Here is a 16,776-nt window from a genome sequence, read left to right on the forward strand (position 1 = left end):
CAATTCATGCTTAGGTTAGCTGACAACAAGATTATCATATGCTGGGGTTCAACTAAATAGTAATATTACAAACCCGGTGAATCCAAGCATGCGACAAACAACTTTTGCTGCTGAAGTATCGAAGCCGTCATCACAGACTGTTCCCCATGCGTTATTGTAGAAAACCTCGAGACGCCCCTCGCTTGGTCTGGATCCATTTACTAGTCGAATATTCAGGCCTGAAAAAGGAGAAAACGTATAACAATGATGTCGCAAGGAGGATAGTGTGTCTCAAAAAACTGATAGGAACATTTTTTATTCTAATGGTTGGTTGTGAGCTTTGTTTCTTACGTGGCATCCTCGAGAGCGCATAGAACTATTATAGAAGATAGTTATTGACTATACAATAATAAAATATGTTATGATTACTTAAGGAATCCGATTCGCTGGCTGCATTCTCAGTGTGACTAAATGTAAATGAACATATTTGCAAATTAATTGACTACATTGTAAAAAGAAAATCAGCTACTTCCAATAATACCCAAGATACGGAACTCCGTAAAAGTCTATAACATATATTTTACTTAATTCAAACTGGCACTAATATATTGATCTGATACATTTTGGTAGTAAAAAGTTCCAACAATATTTCATTGTTTATGGTTTTTCTTGAAATAAAAACATGTACCCCTCAAAATTATATTAATATCTACATATTGATGTACCCAAATAATGAAAAACACAAATTATTGGATTATATAAACGAGATGGTTGGACTTTACAGAACCCAATTATATATCGGTTATATTAATTAAATAACAATCTGACCTGAAAGCATCAGAACGATTATTTCTGGTACGTGTGCTATACTAGTCAGTGTATCAAATATTATGTAGGCTACAATACACGAAAAATAACAAAATTCTTAGTTAAAGAGTGTCCAGACGGGGCCGTGTACAGCGGAGTAAATCTGGTTTAATACTAGCCACTAAAACATTCCCAAAATAACGGGATAATATAGGAATTGTATATTAATTACAATACATATAAATTGAAGAGAGTCAAAAAATATTTGTTGAATCACTTATTAGAAACGTTCACTGGATAGGGCTGGTTTACATGCTCCATTATGAGCAAAAAAGCAAAAACATTGTAAGTAAATGGATTATTGTTCGTATCTTGGTATCTGTCATCATTGTCTTAAAAAGTGAAGTATTTAGTCAATATGTGAAAATTGTCAACACTCTACACGTCATTTAATGTCAACACTGTAACAGATGTATACACATCATAAAAAATGTCAACACACGTCTCAGAGTTTGTGAGTGATTTCAATCTACTAGACAAATCCCTAAAATGTGTCATATCCCAATTGTGTTTATAATCTATCAAATATAAATTTTGGCAATTTCAGCCGCGTACTTTCCAGTTAACGAACAAGTACATGGTGTGCTTAATATACGTAAAATGACCGAATAAAACCACTTAAGTAAGTGAAGAAATGGCACACAAGTAACGAATTCGTTTTGCGCGCAATTGAGCTGATAAGCACTTTATCCGTTATAATACTCAGTATTTACTTTAAGCAGAATCATTGTAATGCGAAAATAGGAAATAACTATGAATCCATGGTAAACAAGACACAGAAACAATATACACTTTTTAAAACAATAAAGACAAACACGGCAACATTTTGTCAGTATTAATAAAGTGCTTCATGGAAATTCCTCTTTGAATACCACGAAGTTAAACAAGGACGCACTGCCAATGATAACAAGATATTGTACTCATACACCTATCTTATAGATATAAAATTTTAATAACGTTAATTTTCAATGAAACTCTCTGCGACTCAAGATATTTGTGTTTTGGTATTTGTATTCCACATGTGCACAAAAACGTGCAGTCTTCACACAACTAAGCACAAAACACAACTCGTTTTGCATTGGGCAAGACTTGCGATCAGTTTATTTACAACATACATCCACGAATATTACATATTCGTTCTATATAACAATCAAGTCTAATCGTAGAATAACATGACAGTACATGATTTGTATACATCGCTTCTATTCTTATATCCTTAATTGGTGTTTTCAAGGCCAGGTTAAAAACTTTCATCAGAAGCCCAATGTAAAAACTCTGGAAAACTGTACCCGAAAACAACCAATATTAACATGTAACTGTGGACATTGTGTAACACAAACATAACGTGTCATTTTAGCCAACTTATAAATGCGGTTCGAATTTTAAAAAAAATAAGTTTACTGATCGAAGTCTAGCGTAGAACTGACCAAACAATAAACGACCCGTGCACATTCCCGCCTATGTCCGCCTGAGTGACCATCACTCACGTCACAACCACACGCATGAACGAACCGCACATTTTTTGTGCGGTGCGTTATGTTTAGACATACGTTCTGTGCTATACTCCGTAACGCACAGAACTGAAAATTAAAACGTTACCAGTGTTCTTGTTTGACATTCGTTTTACTTAAAAATTAAAGAACTATTTTTAACTTATTGGTGTATGAACTGTCAGAAAATTACACTTAATTTGAATACACGTATATGGAGACCAAGACAATATCAGCTCCTAGTATAAAACTATTAAGTTTTAATTGTATTGTTCGTTCAACTGGAAAAACAGTATATTTTGAAAGACTATCAGAATTCATCGTTGACGAAAAATAAAAACAGGTGTACGTATTTTGAAAAATATATACCAAATGCGAGCCATTCCATAAACAATGGTGATTACTTATATAAATGATTGCTTGAGGAGAATTTAACTATTTTGATGAATGGTTGTCTGTTATCTTCTAAACAACCTTTATTATGAAGCAAATAAACATCGGTTTCACCATTTAACTAAAACAGACATATGTAATAATAAAAAATATACACAGATAAATATTGATTTTGGCAAGTTGTTTCATGCCATGGCGCTCATGTACTTTTTATCTGCAAGGTCTGAAATTAATGTGTGATGGATAGGAAACAGTTTGGGAGAAATATATTTAGAACATAAATATCAGCTAAAAAGATGTATTGTCAAAGTGTGTTGCTGTCGTAAGTTCACATCTTATTAATACATTTTTAGTTTCTAATTCTTGGTAACATATTCATATTGCAAAAACGAATGGGTTTTCTCATAATTCATTGATATGTTTATTTAATCTATTTTGTGTTGGATAGAGAAAACATAATAATAATACACCGTAAAATGCTCACTAAAGTTACAGTCAACTCCGACATCTTCGCTAAGACCACAGTCTTCCACGCCCCAGCTGTTGGCCTGGCAGTTGAACAAACTCGACTCGGTACCGTTGCACTTCACGTCATCCAGCCATATCTGACCGGTACCTTGTACATACGTGGCCGAACTCAATAATACGGTTTCGAGCACGTTCCTACCAAGAGAGAAAGTACTTGCTGAAAGAAGTTCGATCAAACAGGTCTTTAATGTTCAATTATAACTAGTTATGTCAACGTTATAAGCCGATCTGTATTTAAGTGAACATCTGAGCAAGCCTGGTTTCAAATTTCCCGTTGCAGGTCTTTTCGGGACTGTGCTCCTGTAAATCATCGATGGAAAAATAACCTCTAGATAAAACGAAATCACGTCTTTCCGCTTGTTTTCAATTTGACTTGTTCGAGGATATGGTGCGGTCATTAAAAACAGATCAAACTAAAATTCGGTTTCGGGGAAATGACGTTCATTGCTTACAGTTGTTATTTGGAAGTTATTTGTAAGATTGCAACTATTTTACATTTTTATAAACTTAATGCGCATACTACAATAGTGATAGCTTACATATGATTTAATTCATATATTTAGAAATAAAATGCTATATGAAAAAAAACGCTTTTATATAATCAACGTGTCCCCATCTGGAAACAAACAAGTAAAATACTAAGAACACACATAATAAGTGTTATTGCACTTTAAGACTTATGTTTGTTTTTAATTATATCGATCATCAATCTTCTAAAAAACAAATATCACCACGCAAATTTAAGCACGAAGATTTTAAAAGGCATTATTTCCATAGCAGTCGTACAGTTATGTGTGACCTCTGTGGGTGTATTGCAAGTTTGGATCACAGAAACATACTTTGAATAAACTTATTCAGGACGCCTACAAATACCTATGCGTTTTATATTCCAATTAATGGGAAGTTACACTTAAATATTTGATTATATTCTTATAAGAGATAGATGTTATTTCAGGAAAGAAAACATTTCACCCCAATTAATTATTGGAACAAACTTGGTAAACGAAAATACTATGATATAGCATAAAAAACTCTTTTTCTAGGCATTTCGGTTTCAGAGTATTATACAGTTTTTAATTTTTACAGAAGAAAACATTCTATCCAAGGGTGGGGCCAACCTTGCCCGATTAATTGGATTTTTAAAAGAAACTTGATAGATATATGTTGTTTTACATAAAGAGTTGGCCTCATAATAGCGATAACTGCATTTAAATGAGCGTGTCAACGTATTCATGGACCAAGGATTCAGCCGTACACAGCTAAAAACCGCTTAATAGCTACGTAAATGGTCGCGGTAAGAATTCAAATGTTGTAGAAAAGATTGTGTGTAATCTTAATAATACGATTCTCATACTTATATGCTTTATTATCCGAAATTCTAGCCTGCGCGTAAATAAACACAACTGTATAAATATGTTACTGACATTATGTACGACATATTATGATCGATTCATATCTTTATTCCTTGTATTGTGTCGACAAATATCAGTAGATCGTTAAATAAGGATTTACAAAATGGATGAATATGTACGTTCATTGACTTTTGGTCCCATACATGCGATGTGGGTGTTCAAACCAATAACACCATGTCAATAATACTTTACAACACGTGTAATTTCAAAGTTATTGCTAGTTAAAAATGGAACTTCGTAAAAAAATTAGTTATTAAGTTTCTCCCATGTTTTTATTTCAATATAACAATGAACCAATTATGAAAAGCTGAACAGAATACGTGGATGCTTGTCAAAAATACTAACTAACTGTGTTAAAAAGACTTAACCCAGGAATGGGAAACTATGACAAAACCAAAGCGTTACCAACGAGTATATTTCAGCAATGATATGTCAGTCAGTTACATTTAACAAACATTGTGTTTTATTTGGAATTGAAGCAAAATTTGTGTGATTTGCACAGTATGTGAAGCTGCAGTTTTAATAAAGACTATTTGTCAGCCTTTAGTTTATCTACTTTTATTATAATGGAAAACTTAGTGCTAATGATAAAAAAGGTTGTTAAGTACCAAACAACTACGAACTTTTTCATAATTTAATGTTTTAAAACTCTTTTGAAGTAAATAGTGACAGCACTTGTACAAATCGGTGACCTCAGTTTAAAGTAGTGCTGTTTGTTTTTTGACACGTTTGTTTGCTTTCTGTCTAATTGAATGGCACTTGCATTAACCTCAATGTCTGGTAGAAGGGTGACCTGTGTATGATGCTTTAAGTTCTTTTTTTTTTTGAATCCCGCAACGTTTGTTGTGTACACTGTGATTGCATGTGTTCATATCTCCTTAAATGTCACTGTTTTAATAGTCCAGTCTTAGAGGCTGTAAGCACTAGAATATCTTCTTATTATAATATGGAGACCTAAAATAATGTATGAGCATTTATACATAGAAAACAACTTCACTAGTTAATATTTTACAGAATATACTTTTTGCGCACACTTGAGATTTTCAGACCACCTGTTTAGAGCTGTAATTATTGTTCTGTATAATGAAAAACTATTTATGCTTTCAAGTAATGATATAAACAGTTGTTTCTCATGTTTATCTTATAACAATATGGATCTTTGAATCTTTAAAAAAAGAAGATGTTCAATATAGTTCGCCCATACATTGTTGTCCTAATGCGCCTCGTGTCCTGGATATAATATATATTTATATGAATCTCATATGATCTGAACGTATTCATTATAAGTGGATGGAAAATATATATGCTTTATTTTTTGGTTATGTCATTCCTTTAACGCTTAAATATGTAGTAAAATTTTAATGTTGAGATATAAAACATGCTATCATTTTACCGTTAAACTAATTGTAAGGGAATGAAGCAAAACGAAAGTGGCATCCGTCATTGTCAAATTTCATATACAATATATATATATATATATTTATATTTATTTATTTATTTATTTATTTTTTTTTTTTATATTTATTTATTTATTTATTTATTTATTTTTTATTTATTTATTTATTTATTTATTTATAGTTATATTCATTTATTTATGTATTTATTTATTTACTTATTTTATTTTATTTTATTTTTCTCGCAATGGATTGTAGACTATAGTGCGGTCCATTTCTGACAATATAGGCATACTTTTAACAAACTTGTGGGAATATCGCCATATCATATACCAAATTCCAATCTTATAAGGGCCATTTATACCCATTGATTTGACCAAACTTGGTAGAAGGACAAAATAGATTAAATAACACATACCAAACCTCTGGACCAAACATTTTCAGATGAGAAGATTTTTACAGATTTAACTATTTACATTTAAGTCAGAAACGTTATCTTAAAGGTGGATCATGTTGCCCACAGTGATATGAGTATAATAAACTTAGTTTATGTCTTTTTATGATGTTGAAACAATAACATGCCTCTGGAAAGTGTGATTTCAAAAGATCGTATTGTTTCGACTTTAACAACAAAGTAATTGAAGACAATTGTTAAACAAAACCGCTTTGCAATACACCATGAAACCAATGAGCATTGAGGTTTAAGAAAATGCGATGTGTTATTTATAGTGTTTACGCTTTACATAAAACAGTAACACGTAACCCTCGGGACAGCTCATTTTGACCTAGGGCATAAGTCGAACGCACTTTATAGAGCATCTTTCTACGATGTTAAATAAAAATATTAAACTTCCGTGCCTTCCCGTTTCAGAAATATAGATTGTTTGGATTTACACTACAGAAATAAAAGAGACACGAATTACCGAAGGATAAACAATTTAAACTCCCAAATTAACAAATTTGACGAAATTTGATAGGTGGCCACAATGTGATGTTATATATAAAAAAATACACCTCTGAGCTTTTGGGTTTAGTAGAAGAAGATCGTTTAAAAGTTTCACTTCACTCATATAAGGAACACAGGTTTTCCCTAGGGAGGGACTAAGTTTTAACCAAACTTGCATAATGTGAAAATGTTTGTTAAAGGCCCTCTTTACAGTGTAACATAAAAATTACCTAATCAATTTGCCTAAAATTTGAGCTCTGCTGTAGAATGTGTGACCTTCAACATTAGCAACGCCCATGCAGAAAAGCCACCTTCAACAATTGATCACCATTAACACGTTGGTTTCTTGTGTTTCTTGTGAGGTAAAGTTAGATCATTCAGATGCCGGATAGAACTCAACAATAATGTAACAAACCCGGTGAATCCCAGCATGCGACAGGCAACTATTGCCGCCGAACTGTTGAAGCCGTCATCACAGACTGTACCCCAGGTATTGTTGTAGAAGACTTCGAGACGCCCCCGGCTAGGCCTGGATCCATTTACCAGTCGAATATTGAAGCCTTCAACTGTTGAAGACGTATTTCAATAATGTCGGAAGTGGAATCGCTATGATAATATAACTGATGAGAGCATTGGTAACACGAATGGTGGATTCTTAGCATTGTTTTGTATGTGGCAAAATCTACACTTCCTACGAACATTTAAGAAGAAAGTCAGTGACTCAACAATAAAAATGTACCCCTGATTTAAGAATTTGAAATCATTAACTGCATGATAGGTGTTACTAAACAAATATGATAATATTTTCAAAAGTATTGATTATCTTGTTATCATATGAGCATTTACTTACGGAACGTATTGCTATCACAATTTAATTTGTCTGTTGTTGCACAATACACACAGTTATAACTTTACAATGAACATACGTGCTACTATATTTAGTAGAATTTTATTTTAAGAAGCAGAAACTTAAATGAGCATTAAAAGCGTGTTCTTTATTATTAAAAAGTATACTAGCGTCAGTAATATACAATGAAGTGATTGTTTTATTTGTTTTAAATGTTTTATAAAGGAAAAAAACACATGATTTGTCAGTATTCCGAATATTGACATGTAGGGTTAATTTAACGTATATTTTGCTTTAAAATGTATATTGTCATTCTGTTTTAATGGCCCTTTCTGAAAACACAGTGAGTTTAAGTACGTAAATTAATTTTAAACTATTAAATGTAAGAACGACTACTTTCGTCAGTGTTCATGTAATTAACTAAATATATTTTACTAGTTCCGGGAATAATATTTGCTTCATACACTTATGCATAATAATGATATGCATATTCTGAATAGTTTTTAAAAATATTGTAGAAGCTCACCACAATCAACTCCGGCATCTTCGCTATGAACACAGTTGTGCGTTCCCCAGTTGGCCCGGCAGTAGGACAAACTCGACTCGGTACCGTTGCACCTCACATCATCCAGCAATATTTGACCGGTACCCTGTCCATAAGTGGCCCCATTCTTGGCTGCGGCTGTGGTCAAGTTTCTACCAAAAGCGAAGTCTTTTAAGTAAGTAAATTGACACAGCAGGCTTATGTTATCTTACAATTACTAAATTTCAAGAATATATTATAATCCGGCCTCTATGTAAATGAAATTATTAGCGAGCCTTCTTTAAAAGTTTTAAGTGCAGGTCTTGCGGACTTGCGCTTTTAAAGGTCACTGAGGTGAAAGAAACTAGTAGACACAACTATATGATAACGCTGTTCGGTTATTGCTTGAAGGTTTTACATATACTCGATTGGACAATGCAGCCAACCACTGCGTTAACCTCTACAATATGGACTTAAAATGGGTGTGCACAGTCCTTGATATAAATACACATTGATTAGATTAAGGTCATGTTTTTGGTTAAATCGTAGAAAATAATTATACCACCGATGTTAGTATTTACTGCAATGGAATTGTAATACATCAGTTCATTTCTAAACGCATTCACATAAACTTAACATCAGTATCAACTGTTTTTTTTTATCAAACAATCAACGTATGGTCATTTAGAAATAATACTTACATCCTACAGCTAAATGATTGTATATAACACAATACGACCAATTGATACAGATAAGATTAATCACACACCTTGTCTTTATACAATGGCTAGCACATGTACATATGGACTACTTTTCTGGCTTTTCACCTCTCGTTCATTTGTTTTTAAATTTGGATTTAAACATGAATTGAATAATTATTTAATTTTTAAATCAATATACCGTATATAAATAAAAGCCGTAATTTATTAATCCAAATGCAGCGTTTCTTTTAAATTCGTTTAGCTAAAAAATCCTGAATCAAACGGGGGATTAGACAAGTGTCTCCCGCGTGGTAACCAGACACTCTTACAACGACGCTAAGAAGTTTACTCAATTCCTCATATGTCAGAAAATACCTTATTTTACTACACAGCTATACCTTATTTTACTACACAGCTGACGAAATCACTTGATTGCGTCATTCTGGTCAATGACGCTAATGTCTGCATTTTGGTATGATTGTGTGTGTTAAAGATGGATCATTATAAACAATGTGAACACAAGTATTGGAATATATTACTCGAATGAAACCAAAGATTTCTTTAAATTTCAAATGTTCACGAATAACGCGATGTTTTGTTGAACAATAAGCGGATTAAGAAAAGTGTCAGTGATTTGTTCTTTAACTTTTCAAAGGAAAACGATGTTGACTTAAAATGGTAATTTCTTTGATGAATAAGTCGTTATATTGTCAGTTAATCAAAAAATGTTTATCTAACAAGAATTATTTGATTACACCAAGTGCTTTTAAATGGAAAAGATTGATGGCGATGAAGAAATGTGCATTGTAATGTGTGCAGAATTTTCATGGAATTCCTCGTCATGGAATCAAACAAAACTTGAAGAAAACAAACATGGTTGTAACACACATTTAGTGAGTAGAACAAGAATCAGTAGATGCAAGCCTCGCCATGAAAACCTTTCTTAAACTCGTCGGATAAACACGATCACACTTACACAGTAATCTCTGTATACAAGGAGCGGAGGTGATCAGAAAATAATCTAACTGAAATGTGAATATCGGGTAATGATTTTAATTGATGACAGTTGTAATTGTTATTTGGTATTTTTTAATTTTTATTTTCTGTCAGTCAAATATATGTGTGTGGACTCATACAATTAACACACATAATGCTATTTATATTGTTTTTCATTAAATATTGCTTCACGTTATTCATTTGAAGTGTTATTGCTGATACAATGATCTGCTATAGAGGACGACCATTGACAACACATAAAATGTTTTTACGTCTATTGTCAGACTGTGGCAACATTACCTTGACAAGAAGCATAGAAGCAGGAAAACAATTAGTGGCCATGTAGTGCTGGGTATATCTTTGTCTATATTATCAATACTTAAATGCAAAATAAATTAAATTTTACTAAACAAAGGATAAAATCACCTGATGGTAAAACAAAAATACTATGGCTAACACGAACAAAACGACCATTTTCATGTGTTAGAAAAATCTATTCCAGAACATTATTTTCATTAAGTAAAACGTAACACCTATGCTGGGCTTAAAAATAAAGTCAGTAGAAGATCACCATATGATTGTATACTCCTCTAGTGTGTTAAAAGCTTCGATCCCAGGTACATAATTCAAAAACAAACGCGTACATAACCTTAGCATGATACTCTCTGACAAGCATCAAGCTCTAACTGTTATCATTAAGGACAATACTATATTATAATTGTGTACATAAATGTGGGGAGCATAATTCCCTCATAGCAGAGCAATGTTTTACCATCGTATGATTTTAAATAACATATACTAGTATGTTGACCATTCCAATATAAACATACAACGGCAATAATTTACCACTAGGACAGGGCCAAGTTTGATCATGCAAGCATTATTTGAAGTAAATTGGTAGATTAAATTGGTAAATTGGTAGCAAAATTTTTATCTTTGCCGTGTCAGAGATGTAGATTTTTAAAATGTTGTCGCTTTATACATATCATGAACACTTAGGCCTCACAAGGATAAACGTTGAAGGGGACTACCATACGTGGCTTCATGCCAAATATAAAATGTAGGGGCCTTCCGGTTCCAGAGTTCCAACTTTTTAATTTCTACTTTTAAATTCTATTTTAAGGTATGATAACCAACCGAAACGATTTTAATCATTGTTAAAGCCGCCCGAGTTGATGTTGGTATATTTTCCCATGTGTGTTATGTGTCGCAAAAAAAATTGATTATGAGTTACCCTGTGTTTGAATTTATGTCAGATGTGCACAAACATTTGGTCAAAATCAGTCAAGAAATGCCCACGTTCAGTACAAAGATAGGGCTTTTTAATTTCTGTGCATGCACAAAAATAATCTAAATTCAAACACGCGCGGGTCACATGTTAAACCACGTGACCATTGTATCATTGTTTACAACGCCATTTGCATTAATGATGAATAACCATGTAATTACCCGTTTAAAATGGGACAAGCCAACAGACAGGACATAGCAGCCTTATGTTTTTGCAGCGTGTTTTTTGTCAATATCTATGCATATCACTCGTCAAATTTCAATAACCTTCATCAAGCTTGATAATAACTCCTTTTGTTTTCAATCCACAAATCGGCCCAATTGAATGAGCTCTGATCTGAGAAATCGTTTTTATGCAATCAGCTTGCATGCTGACTTTTTACGAACATGATAGCTATTCAATACACAATGATCCTCGTTTATCCATTAAGACAAAACATGTTTTATAATCACTTTGCTAGGGCTATCCGTAGACATAATTTGTTTGTAAATTGTTTGTTCGATTTAGTAGTTCTTTTATGTTTTGAAATGCGCGGCATTGGAAATCACGTGAAATTTGCGCTCACGTGACCCAAAGCGTGCATAAGTCACAGGTTAACTATAGTCTTGAGGATTCCGTTATGTACATGATTAGGTTTCGTATGTTTGATGCTTTTGGCATTTTTGGGCTTAATTTTTGGGAACATCCGTATGGAAGAGTTAAGCTTTTAAATTAGAATGTATCTGACGAATACTGATCAGTTCTGGTCAATTGAGATAACCGAATTATTGTGAGAAATATCAACTAGGGCGGCTTTAAAGACTGCACGCGGTTAAGAAGAATATGTTGTTTAAAGCAAATTGTTGACAACACATGACACAGGAAAACGCATGCCGGAGAGACCCAAACTATTATAACTCACCATGAACAATTTATGCTTAGGTGAGCTGACAACAAGATTATCATATGACGGGTTTCAACCTAAAGTTATATTACACACCCGTTGAATTCGAGCATGCGACAAACAACTCTTGCTGCTGAAGTATCGAAGTCTTCATCACAGACTGTTCCCCATGCGTTATTGTAGAAAACCTCGAGACGCCCCTCGCTTGGTCTTGATCCATTTACTAGTCGAATATTCAAGCCTGAAACAGGAGAAAACGTATAACAATGATGTCGCAAGGAGGATAGTATGTCTCAAAAAACTGATAGTAACAGTCGTGATTCTAATGGTTGTTTGTGAGCTTTGTTTCCTTAGTGGCATCCTCGAAAGTGCATAGAACTATTATAGAAGACAGTTATTGGCTGTACAAGTATAACATATGTTATGATTGCTTAAGGAATCAGATTCTCTGGCTGCATTCTCAGTGTGACTAAATGTAAATGAACATATTTGCAAATTGATTGACAACAGTATAAAAAGAAAATCAGCTACTTAAGAAACAAATTACTATCACGATTATTTTTTTCTGCTTTTGCACAACCTCAACACACAGCATTTTACACGAGTCACTTTGATGATTTTTTATTAAAAAGAAATAACTCTGGGTCACGAAATAAAGCACATAATTATATAATACGTAATGCAAGGTGTATGTTTTTTACCCACGACTTTGTATAATGAATATAAATGCTTAAATATTGCTTAGCATAAGCCCTTTAACCCATTTATGCCTAGCGTCTAGAAAAAAGGCCTTGGCAAACAGCGTAGATCCAGATGAGACGCTGCATGATGCGGCGTCTCATTAGGGTCTACGCTGTTTGCTTAAAGGAATATCTGTAAGAAATATTCTAAATATAGAAGTAAATATACTAGATATCCCAAATTTTGGAAATAAATTGATCCAATTAAGAAGGATGGGAGAGTCCACTAGGCATAAATGGGTAAATTTTCTGGAGCATTCACTTTCTCAAAATAACATGTACATTATTTTGTTTTAACTTAGCTTACAGCGTTTAGTAGTGAAGGGATTTGTATATTTGTTTAATAGGTTTTCTCTTAAATTGTGTTTCTCATGTGTTAGCTTTTCTTAATAATTAAGTGCATGGTTAATTTATATTATGTTCTTGTAATTGTATACTGTATATATGAAAATTACGCATTGTGAAAAAACACAAAGTAAAAGTACGATAAAGGACTTGTAAGAATTAAAATATTAAAATTGTTTACATATAACAGAAAAATAAAAGTTATTATACAAAATAAAACATAAAACATTTTATGTAACAACAGTAACTAATTCTGATTAGTTACAACTCATATTTACATTGTTTCCAACATTGCGTTTACTTATATAAAAAATATATAAATAATTCTGAATCATTCCTTTGGTGTGTCAATGTTTGTTTCAATTTTTTAATACCAAGAAATACCATTGTCTAATATACATACGCCAAAACAATCTTGATTTTACCATTCAATATAATAATACTAAACCACTTCAACAGCAATAATTAAAAAAAACTGTTTAGTTCACACTCTCAGCAGATGTATATATAACGGATATCCCGTCAGCTTTACTTCATTAACCACTAGTTTTAATTTCAACGAACTTGATGTTGTTGTTCTGGATTTCCATTTCGGTTTATCTTAAAAATACACCCCAGCAGCACACACTCATGTTCTTGAAAAAGAAGTTTTTGCTTTCTTTCTAGGCCCCTTGCCGTACACGAAACACGATTATACAAACTATAGAGTGAATGCAAAACATGATATCAAAATGAAGGGCTCACTTTATTCTTCGCCAAATATTAACCAATGACTAGATATCAGCATTTGGGGCTTATATAATATTGCAGATAACAATTTTTTTTAACAATAATGCTCTTAAAAATAATCACACTACAAAGTAATTTTGACATCATAAGTTAACTTTTGCTACAGAAAATCCGTAGCTTTGTTACACCTTGAGAAGAAAGATATATATACGTATAGGGTACGTGTGAAAATACAAAAATTAATATTTAATATAAAGAAGTAAAACTCCAGCTGCTGGAGCAGTATTGCATTCTCAGTATAAACAATTGGTTGGTCCTTTATTTAAGGCAAGTGACCAATTGCCAAAACAGTACGTAACAGCACAATACGAAACAACTTACACACAGAAGAATAAAGCTGGGGTCACGGCCTTGGAACGGTCAATGCAAAGCATTGGGGTTTAAACCGGTTTAGAGGGCTCAACCTCACACTTGGACCAGCAATATTCATGATACATATAAGTGTAAATAAAATTTAACCTCATAGCATTGCAACTCAAATTAAACAATCATAAACGGGAATTAATACGCATTCATTTTAATTACCATTTAATTACTCAATGGTAGGAAGAAGACCACAGCAACAGTGTTACAACTTTTTGAGGAACGATGAAATAAAATTACCAACAAATGTCAACTATATCCCTTCTTTTTAGACAAAGATTTAAGAATTTAGCATTTATATAGTTAATATTTCATATCATTATCGTGCACATACAGGAAGAAGCAGAAATACTGGGTGTAAAAGATCCATATTGCATAGCTTGGTTGTTTATGGCAATGCTAAAATAATAAATCAAACAAGAAACGGCCGTCAGATAGAAAATAGTAATAAAGTTTAACGATATAAACCTGATGACCTATGCATGTAGCCCAAAACAGTGAAAAAGTATCGAATGACGTAATTTAGAAGCGATGACACGATGACGTAAAAAAAATCCAACGTAATTGAAGGGGCAGTACTGTAAAATAAAGTAATACAACTATTAAAGGGGCAATACTTCAAAATCGAATTACCAATACAACCAGCTTTGTTTATTGAATATTTAGAATCAAACATATACAATGGTCATTCCATAAATAATTCCAAATTTAAAGAGAAGAAAGATATAGTGAATCGAAAACCAACACGCATGTGTTTTTAAGTACGTCATCATCATTTCCTTTTGACAAAAATGAGTTAACTAAATTAACAAGTTTGATATAAACATTTTTTTAAGATATTTTAATTTGCGAACACGCTTCAAAACAGCTCCGTAAAATGATGGGTTGGAAATTCCATTAGTAAAATGCCATTTATAAGAAACATTACATGTTGAAATTAAATCACCATAATTTTAATGAAATTACGCGAATTAACGTCGTAGGTTATTATACAAAAAATCTTGTTTTAGCAATATTGTCGTTTATATTCGATTACGATGATTACAATCTTTAATGCATGAACATGCTCGAACACGCTTCAACACATAAAATGATAGGTGGGAAATTCCATTAGTTAAATGCCATAGGCATTAAAACAATAGTTGCTGTTATATTGTCCGTTTTTAATTGGTTTACTGTCCTTAAAAATACCAATTATACTTGTATAAAACTATATTAAAAAGTGTTAATCTGAATTTCAATTTTGTTTGGTTAATCTTTCTATAACCGTCAATCTGTTATTGTTTGAATTAAGTCCATTTCGTGTTCACTTAAGGTAGGTCATGTTTGGTCATTGTGATTTTAAGTGACACAGCAAGGTTAGATATTTTATGTACGTCTGTTTGTCGCCTTTTTTCCCTGGAATATCATTCCTTTGATTGTGAATGATTATCAAATAATTTCTCATTGATCATCAAACGATTTTTCACGCTGAGCGTTAGTGCGTAATGAATAAACTAGGGATGGCAACGAATACCGATTTCGGTATTCGAATATTCGGTCACCCTTCCGAACGAATATTCGGATATTCGGTCAACATCCGTTGGAAAAAAAGTCAACTTTGTTTACCGTACCATTACTCCATGAATTATTCTTTCGTTTTTACCGGAAGTTCACCGGAAGTGATTAAATATTGACACAGCGTTGCCCTCGCTAATTCGAAGCTGATTTTGTTGATTACTTTTTATTGTTAAAATTGAATGACAAAAACTGTTTTTAAACTATTAATATCGTACATCAACAATAGAACGAGAAACATAATATTACATGACGACAAAATGATTACATGACAAAACAGTTAGATCTACATATAATTAAAGCTGAACTTAAACGAATTATGTACATAGCCACAACACACTTTGAACCTGTTTAACGTACTAAACAGTCAGTCTTTTAAAATTGCCACGTTTAAAAGACACTTGGATCGGCGACTTCTTATCGGATGATGTCGTGAAATACTTCCAAGCAGCGGAAGGCGTAGGTGGCATTTTGCTTGGACAGATATTTACTTTATGCGTGTAGCAATTATAATATTTTCAATTAAATGAGGGTGCAATACCAAAAACATTTCTTTAAGTATAATACCTGATTGAATATTGAGTAATTAATTAATGTTTGGACCATACGATACGCAAATACTCATTAGAGGTTGAGTAAATTATTTTCTAAAAGTTTTTTTGATTGGACAACGGGATTATAACCATACGATCTGTTTTGTTTTTCATACCAAGTCGGCTCTTTCTTTACTCATTT

General features: G+C 32.7%; 1 protein-coding gene across 1 annotated transcript in view; it reads right to left on the bottom strand.

Annotated features, from left to right (window-relative positions):
- The window catches only part of LOC127872561 (deleted in malignant brain tumors 1 protein-like), an 88,962-nt gene that overhangs the window by 57,967 nt on the left and 14,219 nt on the right, over positions 1–16,776 (bottom strand). The window contains exons 2-6 of the mRNA XM_052415887.1: positions 12,344–12,488; positions 8,383–8,552; positions 7,425–7,575; positions 3,214–3,392; positions 74–218 (exon numbers count right to left, since the gene is read on the bottom strand). Of these exons, the coding sequence (XP_052271847.1) occupies positions 74–218; positions 3,214–3,392; positions 7,425–7,575; positions 8,383–8,552; positions 12,344–12,488 (790 nt within the window). The remainder of the gene's footprint in view (positions 1–73; positions 219–3,213; positions 3,393–7,424; positions 7,576–8,382; positions 8,553–12,343; positions 12,489–16,776) is intronic.

The sequence above is a fragment of the Dreissena polymorpha genome, chromosome 3 (genome assembly GCF_020536995.1).
Source record: "Dreissena polymorpha isolate Duluth1 chromosome 3, UMN_Dpol_1.0, whole genome shotgun sequence".
Classification (NCBI taxonomy): domain Eukaryota; kingdom Metazoa; phylum Mollusca; class Bivalvia; order Myida; family Dreissenidae; genus Dreissena; species Dreissena polymorpha.